At 48.4% G+C, this 21848-nt stretch overlaps 1 protein-coding gene across 5 annotated transcripts in view; it reads right to left on the bottom strand.

Moving 5' to 3' along the window:
• Nucleotides 1-921: 921 nt before the first annotated feature.
• The window catches only part of LOC139254802 (zinc finger protein 229-like), a 37589-nt gene continuing 16662 nt past the window's right edge, over nt 922-21848 (bottom strand). For 2 of the 5 annotated variants that reach the window (XM_070873829.1, XM_070873828.1), the window contains exon 3: nt 922-2790. In XM_070873829.1, coding sequence (XP_070729930.1) covers nt 1259-2461 — 1203 coding nt within the window. In that variant the 5' untranslated portion in view covers nt 2462-2790 and the 3' untranslated portion in view covers nt 922-1258. Of the gene's footprint in view, nt 2791-5764; nt 5952-13943; nt 14110-21848 lie in introns of those variants that run through there. The other 3 variants (XM_070873831.1, XM_070873830.1, XM_070873832.1) reach the window with 3 other exon arrangements.

Raw genomic sequence — 21848 nt, 5'->3', positions numbered from 1 at the left:
GGGAGTGCAGCAAAGGTTCACCAGACTGATTCCTGGGATGGCAGGACTGACATATGAAGAAAGACTGGATTGACTAGGCTTATATTCACTGGAATTTAGAAGAATAAGAGGGGATCTCATATAAACACAAAATTCTGACGGGATTGGACAGGTTAGATGCAGGAAGAATGTTCCGGATGTTGGGGAAGTCCAGAACCAGGTGTCACATTCTAAGGATAAGGGGTAAGCCAATTAAGACTGAGATGAGGAGAAACTTCTTCACTCAGAGAATTGTGAACCTGTGGAATTCTCTACCACAGAAAGTTGTTCAGGCCAGTTCGTTCGATATATTCAACAGGGAGTTAGATGTGGCCTTTACAGCTAAAGGGATGTGGGGAGAAAGCATTGAATGGTGGTGCAGACTCGAAGGGCCGAATGGCCTATTCCTGTACCTATTTTCTATGTTTCTATAACAAGCAAAAATCTGGCAGATGGACCATGTGGTAAAATGTCAGGTTATTCCCTTTGGTAGGAAAAAGAAAAAACAAAATTATTTAAATGGGGATTATTGCAAAATGCTGTAGTACAAAGGGATCTGGAGGTTCTTCTACATGAAACTCAAAAGGTTAGCATGCAAGTACAGCAAGTAATCAGGAAGGCAAATGGAATACTGGCCTTTATTGCAAGAGGGATGGAGTATGAAAGTAGGGAAGTCCTGCTGCACCTGTACAGGGCATTGGTAAGACCACACCTGGAGTACTGCGCACTGTTTTGGTCTGGACTTGTCTCTATTCCCGTGCCGAAGGGATTGCTGCACCAGATGGGAGGGGCAACATTTGGGGACACGAATTCCCCACCAATTCCCATTCCCCTTCTTTCTGGTGGATAATGGAGGGGCCACTGTGTGTAATGTGCAAGTCAGTAAGAATTGTCAGTAAGCTCTTTCTAATTGGACATTTTATTCAGTCGAAACTTTCACACACTATTGCAGATTTTGTACCAAAGATCAATTTAGGATTAAAGTAAAAGTTCATAATTTTATTGCAAACTAACTTTCTGTTGAGAGTTGCTGAATTAAGGGGAAAGATAACACACTGTGTTTCTTAAATGGACACTGCAGCCCCGAGAACACAATCAGCAATATATCCTGAATATTAAAGTCCAGCCCAGTTATAGGGTTATTAACATCAGCAGAAACAAATCCCAACTGTCAGAATGAACATGGTTCAGTGAGGATGTGATTAACAGCAGTAATAACAGCAGATTCCAACCCCTGCAGTCACTTGTGAACTCGCTGGTGTGTTAGCAGGTGGGATGACCGAGTGAATCCCTTCCCACACTCTGAGCAGGTGAATGGCCTCTCCCCAGTGTGAACTCGCTGGTGTGTCAGCAGGGTGGATAACCGAGTGAATCCCTTCCCACACTCTGAGCAGGTGAATGGCCTCTCCCCAGTGTGAACTCGCTGGTGTATCAGCAGGTCGGATGATCGAGTGAATCCCTTCTCACACTCAAAGCAGGTGAACGGCCTCTCCCCAGTGTGAACTCGCTGGTGTCTCAGCAGGTCGGCTGAACATGTGAATCCCTTCCCACACTCAGAGCAGGTGAATGGCCTCTCCCCGGTGTGAACTCGCATGTGTATCAGCAGGCTGAATGACCGAGTGAATCCCTTCCCACACTCTGAGCAGGTGAATAGCCTCTCTCCAGTGTGAACTCGCTGGTGTGCCAGCAGGGTGGATAACCGAGTGAATCCCTTCCCACACTCAGAGCAGGTGAATGGCCTCTCCCTAGTGTGAACTCGCTGGTGTTTCCGCAAGTTGGATGACTGAGTAAATTCCATCCCACACTCAGAGCAAGTGAATGGCCTCTCCCCAGTGTGAACTCGCTGGTGTATCCGCAGGATGGATGAATAAGTGAATCCCTTCCCACACTCAGAGCAGGTGAACGGTCTCTCCCCGGTGTGAACTCGCCAGTGAGCTACAAGTTGGGATGACCCAGTGAATCCCTTCCCACTCTCTGAGCAGGTGAATGGCCTCTCCCCAGTGTGAACTCGCTGGTGTGCCAGCAGGGTGGATGACCGAGTGAATCCCTTCCCACACTCAGAGCAGGTGAATGGCCTCTCCCCAGTGTGAACTCGCTGGTGTCTCAGCAGGTCGGCTGAAAATGTGAATCCCTTCCCACACTCTGAGCAGGGGAATGGCCTCTCCCCAGTGTGAACTCGCTGGTGTGCCAGCAGGTTGGATGACTGAGTAAATCCCTTCCCACACTCAGCGCAGGTGAACGGCCTTGCCCCAGTGTGAGTGCGTTGGTGTGACTGCAGGTGGGATAATCGAGTGAATCCCTTCCCACACTCTGAGCAGGTGAACGGTCTCTCCCCAGTGTGACTGCGTCGATGAATTTCCAGCTCAGACGGTGATCTGAATACCTTCCCACAGTCACATTTCCACGGTTTCTCCATGGTGCGGGTATCCTTGTGACTCTCCATGGTTGGACGATGGGTTGAAGCCTCGCACAAAACACGTTTACAGTTTCTTCGCGCTGTGAATGGTGCGATGATTTTTCAGTCTGTTTAATTGGTTAAAGCTCTTTCCACAGGCAGTGCACTGGAACACTCACTCGGGTGTGTGTGTCTCGGTGCTTTTCCAGGCACACTGATGTTTGATATCTTTTCCAACAGACAGAACAGACAAACATTTCTCCTTCCACTTTCAAAGGCCGATGATATTCAGGTCCTGATGAATCGATTGACTCTGTCAGATCTTGACATGATGTTTGGTTTGTGTTTCCTGTCTGAAAATCTTCCCTTCTAATATTCTGTAAAAGGAGATAATAAAAGGTTACCGCACAAGATAATAGTTCACGGGGTTGGGAGTAATATATTCGCATGGATAGGATTGGTTAACTAACAGAAAACAGAGATTCGGGATAAATTCTCAGTTTGGCAATCAGTAACTAGTGGGGTGCTGCAGGAATCAGTGTTGGGCCCCCAACTATTTACAATCTAGATTAATGAATTGGATGAAGGGACCGAGTGTAATGTTGCCAAGATGGGAGGAAATGTAATGTGCGAGGAGGACACAAAAAACCTGCAAAAGGACATAGACAGGCTAAGTGAGTGGGCAAAAATTTGGCAGATGGAGTATAATGTTGGAAAGTGTGAGGTTATGCACTTTGGCAGAAAAAAATTCGAAGAGCATGTTATTATTTAAATGGAGAAATATTTGCAGTACAGCGGGACCTGGGGAGTCCTGCTGCATGAAACACAAAAGGTAAGTATGCGGGTACAGCAAGTGAACAGGAAGGCCAATGGAATCTTGGCCTTTATTGCAAAGGAGATGTTGTATAATAGCAGGGATGTCTTGCTACAGTTATACGGGGTATTGGTGAGGCCACACCTAGAATACTGCATACAGTTTTGGTTTCCATATCTAAGAAAGGAGATACTTCTTTGGAGGCAGTTCAGAGAAGGTTCACAAGGTTGATTCCGGAGATGAGGGGGTTGACTTATGAGGAAAGGTTGAGAAGGTTGGGCCTCTACTCATTGGAATTCAGACGAATGAAAGGTGATTTTATCGAAACGTGTAAGATTATGAGGGAGCTTGACAAGGTGGATGCAGAGAGGATGTTTCCACTGATAGGGGAGACTAGAACTAGGGGCATAATCTTAGAATAAGGGGCCGCCCATTTAAAACTGAGATGAGGAGGAATGTCTTCCCTCAAATGGTTGTAAATCTGTGCAATTTGCTGCCTCAGAGAGCTGTGGAAGCTGGCTCATTGAATAAATTTAAGACAGAGATAGACAATTTCTTAATCGATAAGGGAATAAGCGGTTATGGGGAGCAGACAGAGAAGTGGACCTGAGTCCATGATCGGCTCAACCATGATCGTATTAAATGGTGGAGCAGACTCGAGGGGCCGTATGGCCTACTTCTTCTTATGTTCTTATGCTGACTCTGGCTGGGTTTAGTTCTACACTCACTGGTTCCCCTCCCGCCCCTCCCCTGATGGTGCTGACTCTGGCTGGGTTCAGTTCTTCAATCACATGTTTCCCACTCTCTGCTCCCCTGATGGTGCTGACTCTGGCTGGGTTCAGTTCTTCAATCACACGTTTCCCGCTCTCTGCTCCTCTGATGGTGCTGACTCTGGCTGGGTTCAGTTCTTCAATCACACGTTCCTTTCTCTCTCCGCCCCTGAAGGTTCTGACTCTGGCTGGGTTCAGTTCCACACTCACTGGTTCCTCACCTCCCCTGAAGATGCTGACTCTGGCTGGGTTCAGTTCTACATTCACTGGTTCCCCTCTCTCTCCTCCCCTGATGCTGCTGACTCTGACTGGGTTCAGTTCTACAATAACTGGTTTCCTCTCTCTCTCCTCCTCTGAAGTGCTGGCTATCTTAGATCTGGTCCTGTGTAATGAGATAGGATTAATAAACAATCTCTGAATAAAGGAGCCCCTTGGAATGAGTGATCATAGCGTGGTTGAATTTCAAATTCAGATGGAGAGCGAGAAATTTGGATCTCAAACCAGCGTTCTAAGCTTAAATGATGGAGACTACAAAGGTATGAGGGCAAATTGGGCAAAAGTGGACTGGGAAAATAGATTGAAGTGTAGGACGGTTAAAGTGTCGGGCCAAATTACAGCAAAATTCTAAAGGGGCAAAGTGTGTTAAAAACACAAGCCTGAAGGCTCTGTGCCTCAATGCGAGGAGTATTCGGAATAAGGTGGACGAATTAACTACACAGAGAGCTGTTAACCGATATGATGTAATTGGCATCACGGAGACATGGCTCCAGGGTGAACAAGGCTGGGAACTCACCATCCATGGGTATTCAACATTCAGGAAGGATAGACAGAATGGAAAAGGAGGTGGGGTGGCGTTGCTGGTTAAAGAGGAAATTAACGCAATAGTAAGGAAGGACATTAGCTTGGATGATGTGGAATCAGTATGGATGGAGCTACGGAATATCAAAGAGCAGAAAACGCTAGTGGGAGTTGTGTACAGACCACCAAACAGTAGTAGTGAGGTTGGGGGCAGCACCAAATAAGAAATTAGGGATGCGTGCAATAAAGGTACAGCAGTTATCATGGGCGATTTTAATCTACATATTGATTGGGCTAACCAAACTGGTAGCAATGCGGTGGAGGAGGATTTCCTGGAGTGTATTAGGGATGGTTTTCGAGACCAATATGTCGAGGAACCAACTAGAGAGCTGGCCATCCTAGACTGGTTGATGTGTAATGAGAGAGGACTAATTAGCAATCTTGTTGTGCGAGGCCCCTTGGGGGAAGAGTGACCATAATATGGTAGAATTCTTTATTAAGATGGAGAGTGAAACATAATTAAGGTGAAGATAGGCACATTTTTGAGCGATAAGGGATTAAAGGGTTATGGGGAGCGGACGGGGAATTGGAACCTAATCCATGATTGGATCAGCAATCATCTTATTGAATGGGGAGCAGGCTCAAGGGGCCAAATGGCCTACACCTGCTCCAATTTCTTATGTTCTAGACAGTTTCCCCTCCACTTCCAGTTTTCTCCACCGATTCTGGCTGGGTTCAGTTCTACACTCACTAGTTCCCCTCCCCTGAAGGTGCTGACTCTGGCTGAGTTCAGTTCTACACACACTGGTTCCCCTCCCCTGAAGGTGCTGACTCTGGCTGGGTTCAGTTCTACACTCACTGGTTCCCCTCCCCTGAAGGTGCTGACTCTGGCTTGGTTCAGTTCCAGACACTGACATCATTCACATTGTTCCTGCACCAACATGGCCGCACATGCGCTTTGCTACTCACTGAATATAGATAGCAGACCGTTGAACCTGACTTCCTACACGAAAATGTCCGCCGTTAGCCTGGGCCTGTGACCGGGAGAAAGCCCCGAAGCTGCAACCGCCGATATTCCGGTTATTATTTCGGGCTTGCGGCGGGCACCGGTTGTTTATGAAGCCTCTCCGGCTCCCCGCTGGTTCATTACTCCGCTCTGTACCGATGAAAAGGACACTTCTGAGGAGCCTACCCAAAACGTGTGGCCTCCGCCATTACCCGCACCGTACATGCTCCAAAGCCCCACCCCCCAGGACCCGCGCCTGCGCACTGAGCTCCTGTAGTCTGGGTGCGGCACATTCTTCCCCGCGGGGCATGCTGGGTACATAAGACCATGAGAAATCGGAGCAGGAGTGGGCCACCCGGACCTGCTCCCCATTCAATAAGGTCATGGCTGATCTGATCATAGAGTCAGCCCCACTTCCCTGCCCGCTCCCCAGAGCCCTTTACTCCCTTATCGCTCAAAAATCTATCCATCTCCGCCTTAAATATATTCAATGAACCAGCCCCCGTGGCTCTCTGGGGCAGAGAATTCCAGATTTACAACCCTCTGAGAAAAGAAATTCCTCCTCATCTCAGTTTTAAATGGGCTGAGGAGAAAGGCTGCATTTGTGAATAGGACAGGATTTACTGTGATTGCATTGGACACTGAAACATGTTCATTCTGGCAGCTCTTGTTTATTTCTGATGATCTTCAGAGCCCCTATACCTGAGCTGGAAATTGGTAGCCTGTATAAATGTTGAATAAATTATCTGTGTTTCAAACACAGTGTTTCGAATATTTGATTGCTCCATGATCACAGGAGACCAACTGATGTTCCATTTTAGTGCTTTTTCTTAATCTAACTTATATCACTTCTCACCTCGTTTGCCTTCTATCATATAAACCCCAAACTTGTTCTGTTTGAGGTCCTACAAGACGAATTTATGGAGCTAGGAGCTAAATTAAAAAGTAGGACCTCAAAGGTAGTAATCTCAGGATTGCTACCAATGCCACGTGCTGGTCAGAGTGGGAAGCGCAGGATAGCTCAGAGGAATACGTGGCTTGAGAAGTGGTGCAGAAGAGAGGGATTCAAATTCCTGGAATATTGAAACTGGTTCTGGGGGAGGTGGGACCAGTACAATTGATCTACACCTGGGAAGGACCGGAACCAATGCCGTAGGGGGAGTGTTTGCTAGTTCTGTTGGGGAGGGATTAGACTAATATGGTAGGGGGATGGGAACCTATGCAGGGAGACAGAGGGAAGTAGAATGGGGGCAGAAGCAAACCCATTGTAAATGTCAACAATTGTATTTAAGTGCTGTTCAGAGGGCAGTGTCATTAATTTAGAATTTTTTTACATCAACAACAATACCAGGAATCAGAGAGTGTAGATGAACGGAGAAGGATTCAGGTGTAGAAAGAAGAAAAGTAAAAGTGGAGGGCAGAGAAACCCAAGACAAAAAGCAAAAAGGGCCACATTACAGCAAAATTCTAAAGGGGCAAAGTGTGTTAGAAAGACAAGCCTGATGGCTCTGTGCCTCAATGCGAGGAGTATTCGGAATAAGGTGGACGAATTAACTGCACAGATAGCTGTTAACAGATATGATGTAATTGGCATCACGGAGACATGGCTCCAGGGTGACCAAGGCTGGGAACTCAACATTCAGTGGTATTCAACATTCAGGAAGGATAGACAGAATGGAAAAGGAGGTGGGGTGGTGTTGCTGGTTAAAGAGGAAATTAACACAAGAGTAAGGAAGGACATTAGCTTGGATGATGTGGAATCAGTATGGATGGAGCTACGGAATACCAAAGGGCAGAAAACGCTAGTGGGAGTGATGTACAAACCACCAAACTGTAGCAGTGAGGTTGGGGACAGCATCAAATAAGAAATTAGGGATGCGTGCAACAAAGGTACAGCAGTTATTATGGGCGACTTTAATCTGCATATTGATTGGGCTAACCAACCTGGTAGCAATGCGGTGGAGGAGGATTTCCTGGAGTCTTTTACGGATGGTTTTCGAGACCAATATGCCGAGGAACCAACTAGAGGGCTGGCCATCCTAGGCTGGGTGATGTGTAATGAGAAAGGACTAATTAGCACTCTTGTTTGTGAGGCCCCTTGGGGAAGAGTGACCATAATATGGTAGAATTCTTTATTAAGATGGAGAGTGACACTGTTAATTTAGAGACTTGGGTCCTGAACTTAAGGAAAGGTAACTTCGATGGTATGAGACATGAATTGGCTAGAATAGACTGGTGAATGATACTTAACGGGTTGACGGTGGCTTGGCAATGGCAAACATTTAACGATCACATTGATTAACTTCAACAATTGTACATCCGTGTCTGGAGTAAAAATAAAACGGGGAAGGTGGCTCAACGGTGGATAACAAGGGAAATTAAGTATAATGTTCAATCTAAGGAGGAGGCATATCAACTGGTCAGATAAAGCAGCAAATCTGAGGACTGGGAGAAATTTATAATTCAGCAGAGGAGGACAAAGGGTTTAATTAGGAGGCGGAAAATAGAGTTTGAGAGGAAGCTTGCTGGGAACATAAAAACCGGCTGCAAAAGCTTCTATAGATATGTGAAGAGAAAAAGATTAGTGAAGACAAACGTAGGTCCCTTGCAGTCAGATTCAGGTGAATTTATAATGGGGAACAAAGAAATGGCAGACCAGTTGAACAAATACTTTGGTTCTGTCTTTATGAAGACACCAGTAACCTTCCGGAAATACTAGCGGACCGAGGGTCTAGTGAGAAGGAGGAGCTGAAGGAAATCCTTATTAGACGGGAAATTGTGTGAGGGAAATTGATGGGATTGAAGGCCGATAAATCCCCAGGGCATGATAGTCTGCATCCCAGAACACTCAAGGAAGTGGCCCTAGAAATAGTGAATGCATTGGTGATCATTTTCCAACAGTCTAACGACTCTGGATCAGTTCCTATGGGCTGGACGGTTGCTAATGTAACACCACTTTTTTAAAAAGGAGGGAGAGAGAAAACGGGTAATTATAGACCAGTTAGCCTGACATCAGTATTGGGAAAAATGTTGGAATTAATGATTAAATATGACATAACAGCGCATTTGGAAAGCAGTGGAAGGGTCAGTTCAAGTCAGCATGGATTTATGAAAGGGAAATAATGCTTGACAAATCTTCGAGAATTTTTTGAGGATGTACCTAGTAAAGTGGACAAGGGAGAACCAGTGGATGTGGTGTATTTGGACTTTCAAAAGGCTTTTGACAAGGTCCCACATAAGAGATTGGTGCGCAAAATCAAAGCACCTGGTATTGGGAGTAATGTACTGATGGGGATGGAGAACTGGTTGGCAGACAGGAAGGAGAGAGTTGGGATAAACGAGTCCTTTTCAGAATGGCAGGCAGTGACTAGTGGGGTGCCGCAGGACTCAATGCTGGGACCCCAGCTATTTACAAGATACATTAATGATTTATATGAAGGAATTGAGTGTAATATCTCCAAGTTTGCAGATGACACTAAGCTGGGTGGCGGTGTGAGCTGTGAGGAGGATGCTAAGAGGCTGCAGGGTGACTTGGACAGGTTAGGTGAGTGGGCAAACTCATGGCAGATGCAGTATAATGTGGATAAATGTGAGCTAATCCACTTTGGGGGGAAAAAACATGAAGGCAGAATATTATTTGAATGGTGGCAGATTCTGAAAGGGGAGGTACAACGAGACCTGGGTATCATGCTACATCAGTCATTGAAAGTTGGCATGCAGGTACAGCAGGTGGTGAAGGCGGCAAATGGTATGTGGGCGTTCATAGCTATCGGATTTGAGTATAGGAGCAGGGAGGTCTTACTGCAGTTGTACAGGGCCTTAGTGAGGCCTCACCTGGAATATTGTGTTAAGTTTTGGTCTCCTAATCTGAGGAAGGACGTTCTTGCTATTGAGGGAGTGCAGCGAAGGTTCACCAGACTGATTCCCGGGATGGCAGGACTGACATATGAGGAGAGACTGGATTGACTGGGCCTTTATTCGCTGGAGTTCAGAAGGATGAGAGGGGATCTCATTGAAACATATAAAATTCTGACGGGACTGGACAGGTTAGATGCAGGAAGAATGTTCCCGATATCGGAGAAGTCCGGAACCAGGGGACCTTATCAAAGGATAAGGGGTAAGCCATTTAGGACTGAGATGAGGAGAAACTTCTTCAATCAGAGAGTTGTTAACCTGTGGAATTCCCTACCGCAGTGAGTTGTTGATGCCAGTTCATTGGATATATTCAAGAAGGAGTTAGATATGACCCTTATGGCTGAAGGGATCAAGCGGTATGGAGAGAAAGCAGGAAAGGGGTACTGGGGGAATGATCAGCCATGATTTTATGTTCCCGATGTTGGGGAAGTCCAGAACCAGGGGTCACAGTCTAAGATAAGGGGTAAGCCATTTAGGACCAAGATGAGGAGAAACTTCTTCACCCAGAGAGTGGTGAACCTGTGGAATTCTCTACCACAGAAAGTTGTTGAGGCCAATTCACTAAATATATTCAAAAAGGAGTTAGATGAAGTCCTGACTACTAGGGGGATCAACGGGTATGGCGAGAAAGCAGGAATGGGGTACTGAAGTTGCATGTTCAGCCATGAACTCATTGAATGGCGGTGCAGGCTAGAAGGGCCGAATGGCCTACTCCTGCACCTATTTTCTATGTTTCTATGGGTCAGAGGGTCTAGTGAGGAGGAGGAACTGAGGGAAATCCTTATTAGTAGGGAAATTGTGTTGGGCAAATTGACGGGATTGAAGGCCGATATATCCCCAGGGCCTGATGGACTGCATCCCAGAGTACTTAAGGAGGTGGCCTTGGAAATAGCGGATGCATTGACAGTCATTTTCCAACATTCCATAGATTCTGGATTAGTTCCTATGGAGTGGAGGGTAGATAATGTAACAGCACTTTTTAAAAAAGGAGGAAGAGAAAAAACGTAATTATAGACCGGTCAGCCTGACATCGGTAGTGGGTAAAATGATGGAATCAATTATTTAGGATGTCATAGCTGCGCATTTGGAAAGAGGTGACATGATAGGTCCAAGTCAGCATGGATTTGTGAAAGGGAAATCATGCTTGACAAATCTTCTGGAATTTTTTGAGGATGTTTCCAGTAGAGTGGACAAGGGAGAACCAGTTGATGTGGTGTATTTGGACTTTCAGAAGGCTTTCGACAAGGTCCCACACAAGAGATTAACGTGCAAAGTTAAAGCACATGGGATTGTGGTTGGTGTGCTGACGTGGATTGAGAACTGGTTGGAAGACAGGAAGCAAAGAGTAGGAGCAAATGGGTACTTTTCAGAATGGCAGACAGTGACTAGTGGGATACAGCAAGGTTCTGTGCTGGGGCCCCAGCTGTTTACATTGTACATTAATGATTTAGACGAGGGGATTAAATGTAGTATCTCCGAATTTGCGGATGACACTAAGTTGGGTGGCAGTATGAGCTGCGAGGAGGATGCTATGAGGCTGCAGAGTGACTTGGATAGGTTAGGTGAGTGGGCAAATGCATGGCAGATGAAGTATAATGTGGATAAATGTGAAGTTATCCATTTTGGTGTTAAAAACAGAGAGACAGACTATTATCTGAATGGTGACAGATTAGGAAAAGGGGAGGTGCAACGAGACCTGGGTGTTATGCTACATCAGTCATTGAAGGTTGGCATGCAGGTACAGCAGGCTGTTAAGAAAGCAAATGGCATGTTAGCCTTCATAGCGGGGGGGGATTTGAGTACAGGGGCAGGGAGGTGTTACTACAGTTGTAGAGGGCCTTGGTGAGGCCACACCTGGAGTATTGTGTACAGTTTCGGTCTCCTAACTTGAGGAAGGACATTCTTGCTATTGAGCGAGTGCAGCGAAGATTCACCAGACTGATTCCTGGGATGGCGGGACTGACATATCAAGAAAGACTGAATCAACTGGGCTTGTATTCACTGGAGTTCAGAAGAATGAGAGGGGATCTCATATAAACGTTTAAAATTCTGATGGGTTTAGACAGGTTAGATGCAGGAAGAATGTTCCCAATGTTGGGGAATCCAGAACCAGGGGTCACAGTCTAAGGATAAGAGGTAAGCCATTTAGGACCGAGATGAGGAGAAACTTCATCACTCAGAGAGTGGTGAACCTGTGGAATTCTCTACCACAGAAAGTTGTTGAGGGTAATTCACTAAATATATTCAAAAAGGAGTTAGATGTAGTCCTTACTACTAGGGGGATCAAGGGGTATGGCAAGAAAGCAGGAATGGGGTACTGAAGTTGCATGTTCAGCCATGAACTCATTGAATGGCGGTGCAGGCTCGAAGGGCCGAATGGCCACTCCTGCACCTATTTTCTATGTTTTCTATGTTTCTATGTAAGATTTGAAATCCGTTACTTTCTGTATCAGTTAACCCGGTTTTGGAACCGATTGAATTTAACAAACTCATCCACACATTTTACACGTGATAGCCTGTGAAATATCGTGATATTTGTAATTGTTATTGCCACAAACTCTGTTCCCTAGTCACTGATTCCATCTCTCTCCCCAACTTCTGTCTGACGCTGAACCAGCCTGTTCGCAACCTTGGTGTCATACTTAACTCTGAAATAAGTTTTTGACCACATATCCACAGCATAACTAAGATTGTCGATTTCCACCTCTGGAACATCGCCCGTCTCTGCTCTTGCCTCAGCTCATCCACTGCTGAAGCCCTCATCCATGCCTTTGTTACTTCTGGTCTTGACAATTCCAACTCCTCCCACATTCTACCCTACATAAACTAGAGTTGATCCAAAACTCGGCTGCCCGTGTCCTAACTCACACCAAGTCCTGCTCACCCATCACCCCTCTGCTCGCTGACCTACACTGGCTTTTGTTCAGCAAGCCTTGAATTCAAAATTCTAATACTTATTTTAAAATCCCTCCATGGCTTCGCCCCTCCCTAGCTCTGTAAACTCCTCCAGCCCCACATCTGCTCCCCCCACCCCCCATACCCCGGCCAAAAAGATATCTGCCTTCCTGAGCATCCCTGATTATAATTGTTCAACCACTGGTGGCTTTGTTGGCTGTGCCTTCTGTTGCCCAGGCCCCAAGTTCTGGAATGCCCAGCTTAAACCTTCCTGTCTAACCCGTGCTGTACCTGCCCTGGCAGTTTTTGATGGGATCGTGTGTAGCAAGCTTTTCTCTGTATCTAGTGGACATAGTCTCAGAAAAAGTTGCCGCCCATATAAAACTGAGATGTGGAGGAATTTCTTCTCTCAGAGGGTTGTAAATCTGTGAATTTTCTGCCCCAGAGAGTTGTGGAGGCTGGGTCATTGAATATATTTAAGGTGGAGATAGACAGATTTTTGAACGATAAGTGAGTAAAGTGTTCTGGGGAGTGTGCAGGAAAGTGGAGCTGACTCTATGATCAGACCAGCCATGATCTTATTGAATGGGGAGCAGGCTCGGGGTCCGGGTGGCCCACTCCTGCTCCTATTTCTCATGGTCTCCACCCACCGAGCCTGTTTTTTTTCCTTGTCTCGAGTGGCCACTGATCATTATCCCACCACTCACACCCTATCCTGACTAATGTTGTTCTAACTCCTGCCAGTACCATCTGAATTCGGCCCATCCTCCCTTTTGTCTCTCTAATCTCTCCTGCCTTCCCCCTATCACAGACCTTCCCTGTTGTCCTTTCTCCCCCTCCCCCTTTCAGTGCTCCTTCAGGATCTGTTCTTTCCCAGGACTCTCCAGTTGTGACGGAGGGCCGCGGCCCCGCCCCCTCTGACGCTGCCCACAGATGCTGCCTGAGCCGTGGACACTTCCAGCATCTTCTGTTTGTGTCGCCAGAGACACTTTCCCTTCAGCACCGCGCGCCCTGGATTGTTCACCGATTGATTGATTGGTGCCACGGCCCCGCCCCCCCGCCGCTGATTGGCGCGGAGCAGCACGCGCTGTGTGGGCTGGTGCCCCGCGCCGCCTCGCCATTGGCTGCGGGCTGAGTGCTGCGCGCAGGCGGACGGTTGGCGGGCTCCGCTCGCGGCCTTTGAGCTCGGGGTCCCGGGTGAGGCGAGGCGGAGTTGTGCGCAGGCGCGAGGCCAGCCTATTGGCCGCGGGCGGACGGACGATGTTTCGCCGCCGAGGATGGAGGAGGGGCTCGAGCAGCACACCCGGCCTCGCTGCGGACTCACATACTCACGGACACGCGCGGGCAGCGAGATTTGGCCGCCGAGTCGGCGGGTGGCAGCTGCGGGGCACCTTCGGGCGGGGACGGGCCTCGGTTACTGTCGGGGGCTGCGGGGAGTTCGGCCGCCATCTTTGGGCAGCACGGGACCGGCCGCCGCAGGGAGCGACCGGGGCAGGGCTTCCTCGACGTCACAATGCTTTCCATTGTCCCTCTGCAGGGCAGGGAGCATGCGCGGCGGCCATCTTACTGCAGGGAGGCCATCAGGTGCAGGATGGGGACCAGTGACATGAATACATGAGAACATCAGAAATAGGACATGAGTCGGCATTTGGTCCCTCGAGCCTGCCACCATTCAATAAGATGATGGCTGCAGTATCTGGGGTGTTTCTCCTTGGAGCAGTGAAGGTGCAGGGCAGGTTTAACAGAGGTGCTCACAATCAGGAAGCTTTAGATTGAGTCATGGAACAGAGTGGTTCTCCTCACACAATCAGAGAATGGTTACAGCACGGAAGGCCATTCGGCCCGTCGAGACCCTGCTGGCTCCCAGCTCGTCCCACTGCCCCCTCACCGGCCCTGCAAATGTTTTCTTTCAGAAACTTATCCAACTCTCTTTTGAAAGCTGTTATTGAGTCTTCCTCCACTACCCTTTCAGGCCGTGCATTCCAGATCCTAACCATGTGGTGTATTTAGATTTCCAAAAGGCATTCGATAAGGTGCCACACAAAAGGTTACTGCAGAAGATAGAGGTACGCAGAGTCAGAGGAAATGTATTAGAATGGATAGAGAATTGGCTGGCGAACAGAAAGCAGAGTCGGGATAAATGGGTCCTTTTCGGGTTGGAAATCGGTGGTTAGTGGTGTGCCACAGGGATCGGTGCTGGGACCACAACTGTTTACAATATACATAGATGACCTGGAAGAGGGGACAGAGTGTAGTCTAACAAAATTTACAGATGACACTAAGATTAGTGGGAAAGCGGGTTGTGTAGAGGACACAGAAAGGCTGCAAAGAGATTTGGAGAGGTTGAGCAAATGGGCGAAGGTTTGGCAGATGGAATACAATGTCGGAAAGTGTGAGGTCATCCACCTTGGGGAAAAAAAACAGTAAAAGGGAATATTACTTGAATGGGGAGAAATTACAACATGCTGAGATGCAGAGGGACCTGGGGGTCCTTGTGCATAAAACTCTTTTTGGAGTTCACCTGCAAAACATAAAACAGTGCCACCCGACCTGGGTGACACTCCAGACATTTACAAGGCCCTTTTTTTCCCCCCCCCCTTTTTTTTTTTTTTGTTTTTTTTTGTGTGTTTCTTTTTTTTTTTGGGGCACTAAAATCACAATTTTTCCCCAGTGCCCCCTATAAAAGGGAAGGGGACACTAAAAGCACCGGCAATTAAAACAAATTAACTTTAAAACGTAAAATCAAATTAAAATTTGGTTGCCGGGCGTGATGATGCACTCCAGTCCCTCCGGTGCCCACCTCTCGTGGAAGGCCGCGAGCGTACCGGTGGACACCGCGTGCTCCATCTCCAAGGACACCCTGGACCGGATGTAAGAGCGGAAGAGAGGCAGGCAGTCAGGTTGAACGACCCCCTCGACCGCCCGCTGCCTGGACCGGCTGATGGCACCCTTGGCCGTGCCCAGGAGCAGTCCTACGAGGAGGCCTTCGGACCTACCCGCTCCCCTCCGCACAGGGTGCCCAAAGATCAGGAGAGTGGGACTGAAGTGCAGCCAGAATTTCAGGAGCAGCCCCTTCAAATAAAACAGGGGCTGCAACCTTGTGCATTCCATAAAAACATGGAACACGGACTCTTCCAGACCGCAGAAATTGCAGGCGGCCTGGGAGTCCGTGAACCGGCTTAAAAATTTATTGCACGGCACTGCTCCGTGCACCACCCTCCAGGCCAAGTCCCCGATGAATAGTGGGAGGACCCCTGCGTAGAGTGCCCTCCATCGGGGACCCCCGCCTCCTCCGGACGGCAAGATGGTACGCCATGGCGTGTCCGGACGGCCGGCGAGGATGGCAAAGTTGAGGGTGTGCAGGAGCAGCCCGTACAGGAAACCCCTCCGCGCGGAACTGAAAGGCACGGAGGGGATTTCCCCGAGGCGGCTCAAGTTGTGAGGCGCCGGCCCCCGAGGGAGGTTCCGGGGTTTGGCGCCGATGAGGAATTCCGTCCGGACGGGGGTCAGTTCGGACGGGATCTCCCCACGTGCTTGAGCCTCCTCGATGCACCTAACGGAGTCAGGGCCCAGAGCTGTTTTTAGCGACTCGATGGCATCGGCCGCGTGACGGACGTTGGCAGAATTTAGGCGCCGCGCCAGCGTGTCTGGCGCCATCCAGCCCGCTCCTCCGCCATCGAGCAGGTCCCTGACCCTGGTCACCTCACCAGCCACAGCCCTCTCTTCCGACCGCCACATAAAACCTCGGCCGTGGAGGTACGGATTCCCGAGCAGCGGTTCCTGCAGGACGGCCGCCACTCCAGCCGGCGGAGAGCTGCGCTTGGTGGAGACTTTGTTCCAGACCCTGATGAGTTCCCTGTAAAAGACAGGCAGCTCCCGGAGGGCGGTCCTGGCACCCCCCAAGTTCACAAACAGGAGCTGAGTGTCATAATTGAGGTCGAGCTGCTGGCGGAAGAAATACCTCGCCAGAGCGCACCACCTAGGAGGGGGCTCGACGTAAAGGTATCTCTGCAGGGTCTGAAGACGGAAAGTCGCGAGCTGGGCGCTGACGCACACCAACGACTGACCGCCCTCCTCAAGCGGGAGACTCAAGACCGCGGCAGAGACCCAGTGCTTCCTGTCGTTCCAGAAGAAGTCCACCAGCTTCTTCTGTATCTTGGCGACAAACGCAGGGGGAGGGGTCAAAGTGACCAGCCGGTACCACAACATTGCGGCCACCAGCTGGTTTATGACTAGCGCTCGACCCCTGTAGGACAGCACTCGGAGCAGTCCTGTCCAGCGCCCTAGGCGAGCGGCGACCTTGGCCTCCAGCTCCTGCCAGTTCGCCGGCCAGGCTCCCTCGTCGGGGCTAAGGTAGACTCCCAGATAGAGGAGATGGGTCGTGCTCCAGGCAAAAGGCCTGAGCTCCTCCGGCAGGGAGTCCACCCGCCACTGACCCACCAGGAGTCCGGAACATTTCTCCCAGTTGATCCTGGCGGAGGACGCGGCCGAGTAAATCTCCTGGCACTCACGCATCCTCCGCAGGTCAGCGGGATCCTCTACCGCGAGGAGCACGTCATCGGCGTAAGCCGAGAGGACGACCTCCACGCCCGGCCCTTGCAGAGCAAGTCCCGTCAACCTCGTCCGCAAGAGGCGCAGGAAAGGCTCCACGCAAACGGCGTATAACTGGCCGGACATGGGGCATCCCTGGCGCACCCCTCTCCTAAAGCGAAGGGGCGCCGTCAAGGACCCGTTAACCTTAATCAGACACTCCGCGGCGGCGTACAAAAGTCGGATCCGGGCGACGAAATGCGTCCCGAACCCGAAAGCGCGCAGAGTTCCGAGCAGATAGTCGTGATCCACCCTGTCGAACGCCTTCTCTTGGTCGACCGACAGACCAGCCTCCTGGGAACAATGGATGAGGTCCCGGACCAGATGGATGTTATCGTGGATTGTCCGGCCCGGGACCGTGTATGTCCTTGTGCATAAATCCTAAAAAGTTAGTTTTCAGGTGCAGCAGGTAATCAGGAAGGCGAATGGAATGTTGGTCTTCATTGCGAGAGGGATGGAGTGCAAAAACAGGGAGGTCCTGCTGCAACTGTACAGGGTATTGGTAAGGCCGCACCTGGAGTAATGCGTGCAGTTTTGGTCACCTTACTTAAGGAAGGATATACTGGCTTTGGAGGGGGTACAGAGACGATTCACTCGGCGGATTCCGGAGATGAGGGGGTTACCTTTTGATGATAGATTGAGTAGACTGGGTCTTTACTCGTTGGAGTTCAGAAGGATGAGGGGTGATCTTATAGAAACATTTAAAATCATGAAAGGGATAGACACGATAGAGGCAGAGAGGTTGTTTCCACTGGTAGGGGAGGCTAGAACTAGGGGGCACAGCCTCAAAATACGGGGGAGCCAATTTAAAACCGAGTTGAGAAGGAATTTCTTCTCCCAGAAGGTTGTGAATCTGTGGAATTCTCTGCCCAAGGAAGCAGTTGAGGCTAGCTCATTGAATATATTCAAGTCACAGATAGACAGATTTTTAACCAATAAGGGAATTAAGGGTTACGGGGAGAGGGCGGGTAAGTGGAGCTGAGTCCACGGCCAGATCAGCCATGATCTTATTGAATGGCGGAGCAGGCTCGAGGGGCGAGATGGCCTACTCCTGTTCCTAATTCTGATGTTCTTATGACCCAGGAGGTAGTGATGGAGGAGCCTCAGCCCTTACAATTGTCCAACAGGTACGGGATTCTTGTTCCTTGTTTGGACGAGGGCAGGGGCTGCAGGGAGGATCAGCAAACTGACCACAGTGCCGTGGTACAGGAGGCCATTCAAGTGGGGGGACTAAAAATAAATGTTGTAGTGGTAGGAAAGAGTATAGTTAGGGGGTTAGATACTGTTCTCTGCAGCCGAGAGCGTGAGTCCTGAAGGCTGTGTTGCCTGTGTGGCTCAAAGACTGGTGTGGGAGAAATGGGTTTTGGTTCATGGGGCACTGGCACCAGTACTGGGGGTGGGGGGGGAGGGTTCAGGTGAGCAGAAATTTAAAAAGGCAAAGAGCATGGAGAAGGCAATAGAGCAGGGTAGCGGTGGGGGAAATGATAACCAGACTGTGACAGGAAGGGACAGAATGTATAAAATAAGAGTGTAACAGAAAGTAGGGTCAAAGCAGGGAAAAATGGTAAAAAGACAAAATTAAAAGCTCTTTATCTGTATGCACATAATATTCGTAACAAGATAGATGAGTTGACGGCACAAATAGATACAAATGGGTATGATTTGATAGCCATTCCAGAAACGTGGTTGCAAGGTGACCAAGGCTGGGAACTGAATATTCAGGGGTATTAAACAATTCAGAAGGATAGACAGAAAGGAAAAGGTGAGGGAGCTCTGTTAATAAAGGATGAAATCAGTGCAGTAGTGAGAAATGATATTGGCTCAGAAGATCAAGATGTAGAATCAGTTTGAGTGGAGATAAGAAATAATAAGGGGAAGAAGTCACTGGTGGGCGTAGTCCATAGGCCCCCTAACAGTAGCTACACTGTTGGTCGGAGTATAAATGAAGAAATAATGGAGGCTTGTAAGAAAGGTACGGCAATAATCATGGGAGACTTTAATCTTCATATTGATTAGACAAATCAAATTGGCCAAGGTAGACTTGAGGAAGAGTGTATCCGAGATGGTTTCCTTGAAGAGTAAGTTGAAGAAACCAATCAGGGAGCAGGCTATCTTAGATCTGGTACTGTGTAATGAGACAAGATTAATAAATTATCTCACAGTAAAGGATCCTCTCGGAAAAAGTGATCATAACATGGTTGAATTTCAAATTCAGTTGGAGGGCGAGAAAGTCAGACCTCAAACCAGTGCCCTGATTCTAAATAAAGGCGACTACAAAGGTATGAAAGCAGAACTGGGAATGTTCGCTGATGACTGCATAGTATTCAGTTCCATTCAAAACTCCTCAGATAATGGAGCAGTCCATGCCCGCTTGCAGCAAGACCTGGACAACATTCAGACTTGGGCTGATAAGTGGCAAGTAACATTCACGCCACTCGAGTGCCTGATAATGACTATTTCCAACAAGTGAGAGTCTAACCACCGCCCCTTAACATTCAATGGCATTACCATCGCCGAATCCCCTACCATCAACATCCTGGGGGTCACCATTGACCAGAAACTTAACTGGACCTGCCAAATAAATACTGTGGCAACAAGAGCAGGTCAGAGGCTGGGTATTCTGCGGTGAGTGTGTCATCTCCTGACTCCCCAAAGCCTTTCCACCATCTACAAGGCACAAGCCAGGAGTGTGATGGAATACTCTCCACTTGCCTGGATGAGTGCAGCTCCAAAACTCAAGAAGCTCGACACAATCCAGGACAAAGCAGCCCGCTTGATTGGCAACCCATCCACCACCTTAAACATCCACTCCCTCTACCACCGGCGTACCGTGGCTGCAGTGGCTACAAGATGCACTACAGCAACTCGCCAAGGCTTCTTCGGCAGCACCTCCCAAACCCGCGACCTCTAACATCGAGAAGGACAAGGGCAGCAAGCGCATGGGAACACCACAACCTCCACATTCCCCTCCAAGTCATACACCATCCTGACTTGAAAGCATATCGCCATTCCTTCATCGTCGCGAGGTCAAATTCCTGGAACTCCCTAACAGCACTGTGGCACTACCATCACCACACAGACTGCAGCAGTTCATGAAGGTGGCTTACCACCATCTTCTCAAGGGCAATTAGGGATGGGCAATAAATGCTGGCCTTGCCAGCGACGCCTACATCCCATGAACGTATAAAAAAAAAAGTTGGCTTAAGTCAACTGGGAAAATAGATTAAAGTGTAAGACGGTTGAGAAGCAGTGACAGACAATTAAGGAGATATTTCATAACTCAACAAAAATATATTTCAGTGAGAAGGCAAGACTTTAAGCGAAGGGAGAACCATCCATGGCTAACGAAGGAAGTAAAGGATGGTATCAATTTGAAAACAATGTCATACAAAGTGACCAAGATCAGTGGGAGGCCAGAGCATTGGCAAATTTTTTAAAAACAGCAAATGATGACTAAAGAAATAATAGAGAGGGAAGATAGATTATGAGAGTAAACTAGCAAGCAATATAAAAAAGATAGTATGAGCTTCTACAGGTATGTAAAAAGGATAGGGTAAATAAAGTAAACGTTGGTCCCTTAGAGGATGAGACTGGGGAATTAATAATGGGGAACAGGGAAATGGCAGAGACTTTGAACAAATAATTTGTATCAGTCTTCACGGTAGAAGATACTAAAAACATCCCAATAATAGATAATCAAGGGACTATAGCGAGGGAGGAACTTAAAGCAATCACTATCACAAAAAAAGGGCTCAGTAAAATAATGGGACTAAAGATGGAAAAGTCCCCTGGACCTGATGGCTTGCAAGCTTGGGTCTTAATACACAGTAATGGTCCCACTTCATTGTCCCATCAAATACTCCAAGGGCCCACACAGCACGGGTTAGATACAGAGTAAAGCTCCCTCTATACTGTCCCATCAAACACTCCCAGGGGAGGTACAGTACGGGTTAGATACAGAGTAAAGTTTTCTCTACACCAGCCAATAGATGCTCCAAGAGCAGGAATTGCATGGGTTAGGCAGAGAGTAAAGCTCCCTCTATACTCCCCGATCAAACAATGCCAGGGCAGGCAGAGCATATGCTAGATAAGAGCAAGGCTCCTTCTATACTGTCCCATCAAACACTCCCAGGACAGGTACAGCACAGGTTAGATACAGAGTAATTCTCCGTCTACATTATCCATCAAACACTCGCAGAGCAGGTACAACACAGGTTAGATACAAAGTAAAGCTCCCTCTACATTGTCCTATCAAATACTCTCAGGGCAGGTACAGCATGGGTTAGGTACCGATTAAAGCTCCCTCTACACTGTCGCATCAAACACTCGCAGGGCAGGTATCGCAAAATTAGATGCAGAATAAATCTCCCTCGACAGTGTCCCATCAAAAACTCCCAGAGCAGGTATAGCACAAGTCAGAAAGAGAGTAAAGTTCCGTCTACACTGTCCCATCAAATATTCCAAGAGCAGGTACAGCTTATGTTAGATACAGAGTAAACCTCCCTCTACACTGTCCTATCAGACACAACTAGGGCAGGTAGAGTATGGGTTAGATACAGAGGAAAGCTTCCTCTGAAGTGTCCCATCAATCACTCACAAGACAGGTACAGCACGGGTTATGTGGAGAGTAAAGCTCTCTCTACACTC

This window comes from Pristiophorus japonicus, unplaced genomic scaffold, assembly GCF_044704955.1.
Source record: "Pristiophorus japonicus isolate sPriJap1 unplaced genomic scaffold, sPriJap1.hap1 HAP1_SCAFFOLD_579, whole genome shotgun sequence".
Classification (NCBI taxonomy): Eukaryota; Metazoa; Chordata; class Chondrichthyes; family Pristiophoridae; genus Pristiophorus; species Pristiophorus japonicus.
The sequence above is the reverse complement of the archived record's forward strand: the minus strand, read 5'-3'. Positions and strand labels throughout refer to the sequence as shown.